Source organism: Trachypithecus francoisi, unplaced genomic scaffold (genome assembly GCF_009764315.1).
Source record: "Trachypithecus francoisi isolate TF-2019V2 unplaced genomic scaffold, Tfra_2.0 Lachesis_group5, whole genome shotgun sequence".
Lineage (NCBI taxonomy): Eukaryota > Metazoa > Chordata > Mammalia > Primates > Cercopithecidae > Trachypithecus > Trachypithecus francoisi.
Window position 1 is genome coordinate 59294049 of NW_022681470.1, and position 13355 is coordinate 59307403.

Below are 13355 nucleotides of genomic sequence, written 5' to 3' on the forward strand. Positions count from 1 at the left end.
ATATTTAAATACCATTCTCTCCTCAACAGATTTGAGGTATAGAACTGTAAAGCTACTTCAAAACCCAGTTTCCTTCTGGATTCCAGACAGAATTTGTTATCATTCTAGAGAAAGCAGCGTTGTTCTCTCCTTGGAAATTATGGTTCTTTTTCATTCTTCTACTTGGAGTAGTTTTATTTTACTTAGATAACCCCATGAACCTTCATGGAGAATATTTCAAGAGAATTAAGACCTCTTCCAAATGAGTTAGCCATACCTGGTAAAAATAATTAAGGGGAACTCTTTGATTAAGATGTGATGAATATTGTAGCACACCTATCCTTTCTTTATTTTCCAAGTTGTTACTGATGAGCTTTTAATATGACAATGAAAATAATGTAGTAGTAAGAGTGTTGGTAGTGATGATAGTAGTTCTGGTCATGGTAGTAGCAGCAAACGTGTGCCAGGTTCTATTCTAAGTGCCTTACATGGGTTTGCATTTAATCTTCACAATTCTATTAATGTATCTGTGTATATCTATTACAACTGCTCATATCTTCATTGTATAAGAAACTTAGGTGTAGAGTGCTTAAATAATTTATCCACAGTCACCTACCAAGTATGTTGAGAAGCCATGGTAGAAACAGGCAGTATGATTTTTATGCCAGGGTACTTTATCACTACACTATACCTGTCAAAAGGTAGTTTAGGTCTTTTATTATTATTTATTGTGACTTTTAAAATATTCACTGGTGATTTGCTGGATGTTTTGTACAACTTCCTTTTTCTCTTTTTTTTTTGAGACAGGCTCTTATCTCACTCTGTCACCCTGGGTTAGAGTGCAGTGGTGTAATCATGGCTTACTGCAGCCTTGACTTCCTGGGCTCAAGCAATTCTCCCAAAATAACTTCTTGAGACAGAATTTGCCCATTTATAGTGTGTGAAGGGGCAGTATAAACTTTAGAGGCAAAATACAAAGTATATCTGTGAAGTCATGCTTAATTCTCTGTAATCAATTATTTGAATGCCACTGATGGTGTAATCTCAATATCATAACAAATACAAAAAAAATTATTCCTGCCCTCTAGGAAACATAGTAGGTAGAGATGGTAATAAAAGGACTTTGGCATCTGAATTCCTTCCCGTGCTACTAGACTGCGAGTGTTAGCCTAGTTTTATCTGGATGCCAGAAGGTGAGGGGACAGATGAGAAGCCATGGCTTCCATTATTTTTATTTCTATTTTATGAGACTGTATCCGTGCAATGAAGAATCCTGTAGCATTCAGATTCATGGATGGCTGCAATGCTTCTCAGAAAAATCAAGGAGTGTGGAGTGTGGGCTTGCTCTACATAGGGGTCAGCAATATTTTTCTACAAAGGGCCAAACAGTGATTATTTTGGCCTTTGCAGGCCATGTTGTCTCTGTTGCAATTACTAAACTCTGCTCTGTGATTCCAGTAAAACTTTATTTACAAAAATGTTGCAGGCCAGATTTGGCCCAAGATCATAGTTTGCTGACCACTGGTCTAGATTTTAGAAAGTGTTACAGAAGGACCTAGTCTCTACTGAAAACGTAGTATGTCCTCAACGTAGTTATAAGTTAGGCACATTACTTCCGTGATCCTTGGAATGTCCATCTGAGATAAGAAAAATTGATGAAAATGTTCCTTCAAAAACATTTACAGTTCAAGTACTGGAATTTATGGGTTTTGTTTTTATATATTTTTTCTTAAATAGTAAACTCTCATATATTGACACAGGTTACAGAACAATATGTGTGATATTCATAGTATATAGTTTTTTATAGTTTTATAGTTTATGAAAAACTATATATACTTTGTATAGTATATACATACAATCTGGACTTATATGCTGTAAAATAAAAATGGGATTATCTCCATGTGGTAGAATTTTAGTTGATTTTTGTTTTCATATTTTTGTCTATTTGTTCCCCCTGGGAAAAAGTGTGATTTCACATGTGTGATTTCAAATATTTAAGATTCCAAGTCAGGTAAAATCCTCCTGATCTTACCTACCAGGTTTTTACGGGATATTTCTCTCATTCAAAAAAAACTCTTTAGAGTAGGCAGTAGGATAAGAGAGTTTGAACCCTTTTTCTTTCACTATGCCTTCTATCCTGTATGCAAAGAAGAGATAAAGGTCAAGAATTCAGTATAATAGTGATACTGTATGTTTTACAGGTAGTAATAACATGTGAGTAGGTTTGCTGGTAATCCAGACAGAACTTCATGGGAAGTTAGTTCTCACCAATTCCAATATCTGGACTACAGCTTTAGTTTTGGGACTTAATTTTTTTAGTTCACTCAGAGGAGAGGAATTTATTAAGGAAATACTCAAACCTACTTAAACTATAGTACATTAACACATGTATTGGAATTCCAATTTACTAATTTATATTGAGGGAAAAAATATGAGTATTAAAAACATTGCCTGGTTGGGGACTTCTGCTTCAGTCTGTGGCATATTTTGTTTTATGTAAAATCTGCCACTGAGAATAACTTGGAAAAAACTGGATAAATATAAGAAAAAAGTTTTTGAAGGTACTTGAGAGTTATGAAGCAAGTGAGAACTTGAGAGATCAAGATCCTGGAGAGAAGGAAACTTTAAAAGGGTAAACCCAACATTTGGCTCTACTTTTCCCCTTGAGGTATTTGCTGATTAGTAAAGCAGTGGTTATAAACCTGAGAAACTGAACAAGATTTTGGTAATCTCATGGGACTTGGGGAACGATCGGAGTTCAGAAAGAGAGCCCAGCAGATACCCCAGACTTTGACTTAGAACCACTGAAGGGCTACATTCTAAGGGCTTACCAGAAATAGACCAGCCCTTGAAAAAACTGAAGCCTAGCTTCCAATCAGCTGAGTCTCAAAGTGGATTAAGGTACCTCGCCTTAGTCTCCTGGTTCTTAAAGTGTGGTCCCCAGACCAGCAGTATCATCTGAACTAATTAGAAATGCAAATTCTCAGATCCCTACACCAGACCTGCTTAATCAGGACCTCTGGTGGTGTGGTACTCAGAAATTTGTATTGCATAAGCCCTCAAAGTGGTTCTGATACAAGTGAAAGTTTAAGAACCACTTCCTTAGCCTCACTGCCAGGGGGAAAGAATATCCTCTCTGAAGGGTAGCAACAACAGAGTCATGAGTTATCACTCACTACTTTTTTTTTTTTTATTAAATATGCCTGATGTTAATTTAAAAATTAGCATACATACCAAGAAATAAGAGTTAACAAAAGACCAAAAGAAAAACAGAGAATAGGAACAGGTCCAGATACTAATATTATCAGACATGGCCTTTAAAATAATTGTGATTAATATGTTCCAGAAAATAGATAAGAAGTGGAGATTTTCACCAGAGAATTGCAATCTATTAAAAACAATCAACTGGAAATTCTAGAAACAAAAAATCACTGAAATCAAGAAACTCAACTGACAAGTTGGTGAGTTTGCAGTAGTAGACCAGCTAAAGAAATGATTAGTGAACTGAAAGACTGGACAGTAGGAAATATCTAGAATGAAGCACAGGGAGATAAAAGGATGGAAAATACAGAAAAAGCATGATAAATCAGTAGAACATGGCCAGTAAGCTCTAACATAAATGTTTGGAATCCTAAGAGAAGATAGGAATTAGCTTCATTTTTCACAGAACACCGTTTTTACTTCAAAGCGTTACTGATGGTCAAACAATGGTTATTCACACCTGAGTAATTTGGCAGACATTTTCTTGAAAATAAAGTCAACCAGTTGAGTATTTGTTGCCAATTAAAAATTTAAACTTTCAAGCAGAAATTAGAATTTTAGAAAACTTATATGCCACCATGAGTAATATTATTGACAGCTTCCTAAAATTTGAAGACTGTTCTAAGATCAAAGGTGATACTAAATAATTTATTTTTACTATTATTATATAATGTAGTATGTCAACAGTGGGAAGATCTGCTTAATACAGCAATATTTTACAAATGCACCAATGTTTTACAAATGACTAATAAAGATATGTTACAAAATCATGCATGACTAAGAAGATTCTTTGAAAGTACAGATAGACCAAAGGATTTTAATGTAACAGAATATGAAAAATCTATTAATATGTTTTAGAGCAGTATTCCCCAACCTTTTTGGCACCAGGGACTGGTTTCATGGAAGACAATTTTTCCACAGACTGGTGGAGGTGTTGGGTGTCGGGGATGGTGAAGTTTTTGGGACAAAACTGTTCTACTACAGATCATCAGGCATTAGTTAGATTCTTATAAGGCATGCACAACCTAGATTCCTGGCATGGGCAGCTCACAATAGGGTTCACGCCCCTGTGAGAATCTAATGCCACGGCTGATCTGACAGGGGGCAGAGCTCAGGCATTAATGCTCACTCGCTCACCTCCTACTGTACGGCGTGGTTCCTAACAGGCCACAGATCGGTACTGGTCTGCAGCCCGGGGGTTGGGGACCCCTGTTTTATAGTACATATTGTAACTAACCACCACTTGTGTTGGTGTATCATCAAAGAAAAATATCTCTCAATTATCTGAGAAAGCTATCACAATACTGCTCCCTTTTCCACCTATGTATTTGTGCAAGACTAGATATTCTTTATATATTTTAACCAAAACAATATATTGACTGCATAAGCAGATAAGAGGATCCCACTGTCTTCTATTAAGCCAACATTGAAGAAATTTATAAAAATGTAAAACAATGCCACTCTTCTAATTTTTTGTTTTGGAAGATATAGTTTTTTTAATAAAAAATAATATTGATGTTAAAATGTATTAGGGCTATTATTTTCATTTTTATTTTTAAATTTATTTGACATACTACATATTTATGGAGGTACAGTTTGATGTTTTGATACATAGCTATGTTGTATAATGATCTAATCAGAGTAGTTAGTATATTCATCATCCATGCATTTATCATTTTCTCGTGGTAAGAACATTCAAAAGCATCTATTTTACCTATTTTGTAATATACAATATTTTGCTGTTAACTGTAGTCACCTTACTGTGCAATAGAACGTCAGAATTTATTCCTCCTAATTATAACTTTGAACCATGAACCAACTTCTCCCCATCCTTCTCTCACCTGTTCCCTCCCTAGTCTCTGGTAACCACTGTTCTACTCTGATTTTATGATATCAACTCCCCCCAGCTTTTTTTAGATTGCACATATTAGTGAGATCATGCGGTATTTTTTTTTCTGTGTCTGGCTTATTTCACTTAACCTGATATTCTCCAGATTCATCCATGTTGTTGCAAATGACAAAATTTTATTCTTTTTTCGTAATGGATGGATACTGTTCCATTCTGGATATACACATTTTCTTTACCCATTCTTCCATTTTTGAGGACTCAATTCCATATTTTTGTTAATGTCAATAGTGCTGCTGTAAATATGGTTGTGCAGATAACTCTTCAATATACTAATTTCCTTTCCTTTGGATGTATACACAGTAGCAGGATTGTTGAATCATATGGTAGTTCTATTTTTAAGTTTTAAAGGAACCTCCATACTGTTTTCCACAATGGCTGTACTAGCTTACAGTCCCACCAACTTGTGTAAGTGTTCGCTTTTCTTCACATCCCTGCCAAAACTGGTTTTCTTTTGTCTTTTTGATAATAGTCATTCCAAGTGGTGTGAAATGGTACCTCATTGTGGTTTTGATTTTCATTTCCCTGATGGTTTGTGATGTGGACCATTTTTTCTTATACTCATTAGCCATTTGTATGACTTCTTTTGAGAAGTAAATGTCTATTAAGGTCTTTTGCCCATTTTTAAAATCAGGTTTTTGTTTTTTTGTTTTGTTTGCTGCTGAGTTCCTTATATATTCTGGATATTAACTCCTTGTCAGATGTATAGTTTGCAAATTTTCTTTCCCATCCTTTAGGTTATCTATTTACTCTGTTTAATACTTCCCTTTGCTATGCAAAAGCTTTTTAGTTTGTTGCAATCTCATTTGTCTATTTTTGCTTTTGTTTCCTATGCTTTTGAGGTCTTATTTAAAATATCCTAGTTTAGCCCAATGTCATGAAGCATTTCTCCTATGTTATCTTCTAGTAGTTCCATAGTTTTGGGTTTCCATGTTAAGTCTTTAATTTACTTTGAGAGGTAGGGATTTAGTCTCATTCTTCTGCGTGTGGATGTCCCACTTTCCCAGCAGCATTTATTGAAGAAACAGTTTCTCCCCTAATGTGTGTTCTTGGCACCTTTGTCAAAAATCAGTTGACTTGAGGTGTGTGAATTTATTTCTGGGCTTCCTATTCTGTTCCATTGGTCTATGTGTCTGTTTTTATGCCAGTACCATTCTGTTTTTGTTATTATACATTTGTAGTATATTTTTAAGTCATGTAGTGTGATGCCTCCAGCTTTCCACTCAGAATTGCTTTGGCTATTCATTTTTTTTCTGGTTTCATATGAATTTTAGGATTTTGTTTTATTTTTATGAAGACACCATTTGTGTGTGTGTGTGTGTGTGTGTGTGTTTTATGGAGTCTTGCTCTGTCGCCCAGGCCAGAATGCAGTGGTGCGATCTTGGCTAAGATGTTAACAAGAAATTACAAAAGATAGAGAATGAGAAAGATAAACCTATAGAAGAGCTTCTAAGAGAAGCCCAAAAAGTATATGTAAAAAGAGAGAAGGACTGACAGAGGGAACAGAAGAAGTCTATGCCCAAAATCCCAGTGAGTAGTTTGGCAGGAACTATGGTTACAGAACAGGTGACTCAGGATGACTCAGGTCAGAGCAGGTGATCAGGGGTGACTCAGGACACAGCAGATGATAGAGGCTAGGAGGGGATTGTTTACTGAAGCTAGAGGCAAGAGGGCAGAGAGAACCAGTAAGTTAAGCTTTAAAATGGAGAACAGAGAATAAGAGAGCTGAATATACTGACATACTGATTCTTTGAAGAGAAACTTGGAGTTTACTACATTTAACACCTACTGTTATTGTATTGCAGTCTATCTCTCCCTTTACCTGTAATAATACTTGCTTTGTATATCTGGGTGCACTGATCTTAGATGGGTGGATGTATTTATAGTTTTTATATCTTCTTGTTTAATTATACCCTTTATCAATGTCTAATGACCTTCTTTGTCTTCTTTTACAGTTTTTGACTTAAAGTCTATTTTATCTGACATGGTTACTCCTGCTCACTTGGTTTCCATTTGCATGGAATATCTTTTTCCCTCCCTTCACTTTTAGTCTATGTTTGTCTTTAATGGTTAGGTGAGTCTGTTGTAGGCAGTATATAGTTGGGTCTTGTTTTTAATCCATTCAGCCACTCTGTATCTTTTAACTGGATAATTTAATCCATTTATATTTAAGGTTATTATTGATACAGAAGGTCTTACTCCTGCCATTTTGTTAATTTTTTTCTGGTGGTTTTATAGATCCTTCATTCCTTTCTTCCTCTTTTATTTATTTCTGTGGTTTGGTGGTTTTCTGTGGTGCTGAGCTTTGTTTCCTTTCTCTTTCTTGTTTGTACCTCTGCAGTAATTTCTTTCTTTGTGGCTACCATGGGGCTAACATTAAAAGTCTTATAATAGAATGTTTTAAGCTGATAGCAACTTAACTTTGGTTGCATTAAAATACTCTAGACTTCTCTCTTTTGTTGCTGTAATTTACTTTTTTACCTGTGATTGTGTTCCTTAGCTACTAATTGTAACTGTCATGGGTTTTGACCATTTTGACTTTAAACCTTCGTACTAGAGGACTGAGAGACTTACATAGCACCATTACATCACTGGGCTAGTCTGAATTTGATTTATAAATTTACCTCTATTGGTGAGTTTTATACTTTCACATCTTTTCATGAAAGTAATTATAATCTTTTGTTTCCAGTTATACCGTTCTCTTAAATATTTCTTGTAAGGCTAGTCTAGTGGTGATGGATTCTTCTCAGCTTTTGTTTGTCTGGGAAGCTCTTTATTTTTCCTTCATTGGTGGATGATAGCTCTGCTGGATATAGTATTCTTGGCTAAGAGGTTAGGGTTTTTCCCCAAAAACCTTTGAATATATCATCTCATTCTCTCCTGGCCTACAAGGTTTCTCCTGAGAAACCCAGGGGGACAGGGCTGCTGCTTGACCAACTATCAGGCCAAGCATGAGTAGAGCAAGGCAACACAACCTTGCAGTGGTCTGTCTTTGGGGCAGGGCTGCTGCTAGACTGGCTGTCAGGCACAGTGGTGTGTGGCCACAGAAGGGTTGGGTGGTTCTACAGTGGTCTGATGGGTGGAACCACTGTAGGACTGGTTGTTGGACTGGATATGGGTGTGCATGAGTTCAGCTGGCCAGCTAGCTATGCAGTGCAGGTATGTACTGGTGAGGCGACTGGCCAGCAGTTAGGCAGTTTCAACCCTGTGCAGGTTTGGCTCTTCCTGGGGTTGGGAGGGTAGTGTGCCACATGGGTGCAAGTGCAGAGGTCTCAGTTATTCCATCTGGCTAGGCTTCAGGCAGCTAGGGTCATAGTGCTACAGGCACCTATGTCAACATGGTAGAGTGATGGCAGGGCTACAGGAATGGAGAAAGTCCATTCCTATACTGGACCACAGGGAAGGGCACATTCTAGTAGTAGGTCCAGTTTCAAGATGGTACTGAGTAGCAGCAGCTTAGGATGTGAGGGTGGGGGGCAGGGGGTGCTCAAGGTGAGCTCCTACTCTAGGCACAGTAACTGCATGAACTCCTGGCTACTCTCCAAGCTGGATTCAGGGCCTGTGAGGACTGGGGGACTCTCCTATAGCAAGAATTTCTGGCATTTATGGTAGCAATGGGGATCACTGGTGATCTCCAGCTTACTTTTTCCCCTTAAGAAGCCCCCTCTGGCTCCAGGCTGATCCTGGTAGGGGAGACAGTGTGGCAGAAGCAGAATGCCTTGCTCCCCTGTCTATGGTGCTGCCCTGGGCTTTTGTCTTCCACAGGGATTTTGCTGTTCCCCTGGTGCTCTCCAGAGTACTTCTTTGGTCATTTTAATTGAAATATAGTTGTTTATTCTTTGTTTTGGTCCCTTTTTGTGGAGAGGATGGGCTTTAGGTAACTCAATTTGGCCATCCTGCTGACATCACTCTAACTTATCTAGGGCTATTTTAATATTATTATTATTATTATTTGAGACAAGGTCTGGCTCTGTCAACCAGGCTGAAGTGCAGTGGTGCATTCTCAGCTCACTACAACCTCTGCCACCCAGGCTCATGCCATCTTCCCATCTCAGCCTCATGAGTAGATGGGACTACAGGCACGCACCACTGTGCCCGGTTAATTTTTGTATTTTTTGAAGAGACAAGGTTTTGCCATGTTGCCCAGGCTGGTCTCAAACTCCTGGGCTCAAGCCATCTGCCTGCCTGGGCCTCCCAAAGTGCTGGGATTACAGGCGTGAGCTCCTGGCTGCTATTATTTTTAAATTAATAAATACATTTTTAAATTTTTAAATTTTAATTTCTAGTAAGATAAATATTGATCCCCATATAAACAAAAGCTGTCTGGGATTCTCAATAATTTTAAAAAATATTAAAGGATCTTGAGACCAAAACAATTTGAGAACCACTGCTCTAGATATTAAAATAACAATTAAATATAGTCTAAGGGTATTAACAACTTTATGGCACTAAATGTGATAATATAGACAAAATGGAAAATTTCTTAAAAAACCAAAATAGAAAATTTGAATAAGCCTAACTCTATTAAAGAATTTGAACCCTTTATTTAAAACTTTCCCATAAGGGCTGGGCACAGTGGCTCACGCCTATAAACCAGCACTCTGGGAAGTCGAGGTGGGAGGATTGCTTGAGCTCAGGAGTTCAGGATCAGCCTAGGCAACATAGCAAGACCTCCTCTACTAAATATCAAAAAAAGTTAGCCATGTGTGGTGACGTGCACCTGTAGTCCCAGCTACTTGCAAGGCTGAGGCGGGAAAATCGCTTGAGTCTAGGAGATCAAGGGTGCAGTGAGCTATGATCACACCACTGTACTCCAGCATGGGCAGCAAAGTAAGACTTTGTCTCAAAAATAAAAACCAAAAATCAAAAATAAAACCCTCCCACAGGGAACACTGTAAACCTAGATGACTTGATTGGTGAACTCTTCCATTCATTTAAGGAGGAAATAACCCAAATCTTACACAGATTCTTACAGAAATAGACATGTAGAGAACACTCGCAATTCATATAACCTTAATTCACGAAGCTGACCAGCATATTATGAGAAGAGAAAATTATAAGCCAATTTCTTTCATGAATGTGGTAGAAATTCTAAACTAAATGTTAGTGAATATGTTTTAAAATCTATATAAAAAGATGGTACATCTTGGCCAAGTTGAGCTTGTCCTAAGAATTCAATGTTGCTTTATCATTCAAAAATTATTCAATGTAATTCATCTTACTAACAGAAAAAAGGAGAAAAGCAATCATCTCAATATATGGGGAAGAATAGCATGTGATAAAGTTCAACATACACTAATCATTAAAAAACAGCAATGAGAAACCCTCTTAGCTTGTTTTCTATAGAAACAGAAGGCAGTTGCTTTAGTTTGATGAGTAGTATCTGCATAAATCTTACCAAAAAAATTACACTTAATGAAAAAATGCTGAAAGCATTCTCTTTGATGGCAGGATTACAGAGAATGAAAGCTTACTATCATCACTGCTTTTCAGCATGTCCTAGAGGTTCTAGCCAAAGCATTAAGGCAAGAAAAGAAATAAAAATTGGAAGGATAGGAAAGAAGAAATAAAATTCTCATTTTACAGATGACATGATTCTGTGTGAATAGTAATACATTTACAAATACAATAGTCCCCTGTTATCCATCAGAGATACATTTCATTTTTTTTCTTTTGAGACTGAGTTTCCCTCTTTTCACCCAGGCTGGAGTACAGTGGCGCAATCTCAAGCTCACTGCAACCTCAGCCTCCAAGTTCAAGTGATTCTCTTGTCTCAGCCTCCTGAGTAGCTGGGATTACAGGCGCCTGCCAGCATGCCTGGCTAATTTTTGTATTTTTAGTAGAGACAGGGTTCCACCGTGTTGGTCAGGTTGGTCTTGAACTCCTGACCTCAGGTGATCTGCCCACCTTGGCCTCCCAAAGTGCTGGGATTACAGGTGTGAGCAACTGTGCGATACCTTTCAAGACTTTCAGTGGATGCCTGAACCTACAGATAGTATAGAACCCTATATAAATACTATTTTTTCCTATAAATACATATCTATGCTAAAGTTTAACTTATAATTAGGCACAGTAAGAGATTAACAATAATACTAATAACTAATAATAAAATAGAACAGTTATAACAAAATGCCAGCATCACTACTCTTGCATTTTGGGGCCATTACTAAGTAGAATAAGGATTACTTGAATATAAACACTGTGATATCACAACAGTGCATGACTTGCATCTCAGGAGGGACAGAATGGAACAGCACGAAATTTCACCACACTAATCAGAACAGTGCACAATTGAAAATGTATGAATTGTTTATTGATGGAAATTTTCATTTAATATTTTCAGACCACATTTCACCATGGGCTACTGAAACCACAGAAAGCAAAACCACAGATAAGGGGGAACTACTGTAATGACTTGGATTCTGTAATGTTTACTGATGGTTGATAGCATTTCTTGTCATTAAGTTCATTCCTAGAATGTGAAAATCTCTTCAGTATGTGGAAGCACTTTGTCTTTCCTCAAGTACATGCAGCAAAGATCTTGCTTTTGCTATTACTCTTTTTTCTCTGCAGGTCCTATCTAACTCCTGTACGGGATGAGGAAGCAGAGTCTTTACGGAAAGCACGCTCCAGACAAGCTCGGCAGACACGAAGGTCTACTCAAGTGAGTATGGCTTTTTTTTAATGTCATTTTGTCTATCTACCCTTCTTTTGGAGGCATGATCAAAACACACTACAATATCCATGTTCATCTGCTGATTTGAACACACACACACACACACACACACACACACGGCTTGGCGTGGTGGCTCATGCCTGTAATCCCAGCAATTTGGGAGGCCAAGGAGTTGACACCAGGAGCACTCCTGACTTGAGGTCAGGAGTTCGAGACCAGCTTGGCCAATGTGGTGAAACCCTGTGTCTACTAAAAATGTGAGAATTAGCCAGGCATGGTGTTGTGTGCCTGTGATTTCAGTTACTCAGGAGGATGAGGTAGGAGAATTGCTTGAACCTGGGAGGCAGAAGTTCCAGTGAGCCAAGATTGCACCACTGTCCTCCTGGGCAACAGAACAAGACTCCGTCTCAAAAAAACAAGACAAAATAAAACACATACATGAAAATGACTGCCCTATTCCAGCCACAGTCTTAAGAGCTTTCATTGTGTTGAATCTTACACTACATAGAACCAAATTAATTTACAGCTACATCTACCCATTCTCACCAATATTCTTCCAGACTTAGAACAGGTTTATCTCCTTTCCTTCACAAGATTAATTATTCCGCTTGTGCTCAAAGACCTTAAGAACCCCTGTACATCCCTATATCCCTACTACATTTTAAGAATCCCTAAGGGAAAAGAGTTTGGCAGTTCCTCAAAATTTTAAACATAGAGTTACCATTTGACTCAGCAGTTCTGCTTAAGAGAAATGAAAACATATATTCATATAAAAACTTGTATATAGGTGTTTGTAATAGTATTATTCATAATAGCCAAAAAGTAAAAATAAGCCAAATGTCTATTAACTAATGAATGGGTAAATAAAATATGATATATCCATACAATGAAATACCATTTGGCAATAAAAAGAAATGAAGTACTGATACATGTTACAACATGGATGAACCTGAAGAAAACATTATGCTAAGTGAAAGAAGCCAGACAAAAAACACTCCATATATTATATGATTCCATTTATATGAAATGTCCCAAATAGGCAAATCCAAAGAGACAGAAATTAGATTAGTGCCAGGACTAGGGTGAAGGCAGAATGGTGAGTGTGTGCTTTCTTTTTGGGGTGATGAAAATGTTATGAAATCAGATGTAATAATTTTATAACTGTGAATAAGCCAAAAACTAAGGAATTGTATACTTTCAAATGGTGAGTTATATGATATAAGGATTGTATTTTAATAAAGATATTACAAAAGGAATCCCTGAGGGAGTCATTGAAGCAGTTTAAGGGAATATGATATAGTCTACATTATGTGTTAGAAAAATCACACTGCAGATAATTGATGGGAATGGTAGGTAGAGGTACATTTGCCAAGCCTGGAAACAAGAAGACTTGCTGGGAAGCTGTATTGTAGTCCAAGCTGTATTGTAGTCCCAGGAAATTGTTATAATGACAATGAGAATGGAGAGAAAGCTATGAATTTCTTATTTAAAGAAGCAAAGAAAGATGAGCCCCTGAAGCAGGATGAAAAGAAG

General features: G+C 37.3%; 1 protein-coding gene across 1 annotated transcript in view; it reads left to right on the plus strand.

Annotated features, from left to right (window-relative positions):
* PPP1R12B (protein phosphatase 1 regulatory subunit 12B) overlaps positions 1-13355 on the plus strand; it is a 243316-nt gene that overhangs the window by 131450 nt on the left and 98511 nt on the right. Inside the window, 1 exon segment of the mRNA XM_033198353.1 lies at positions 11720-11810. Coding sequence (XP_033054244.1) covers positions 11720-11810 — 91 coding nt within the window.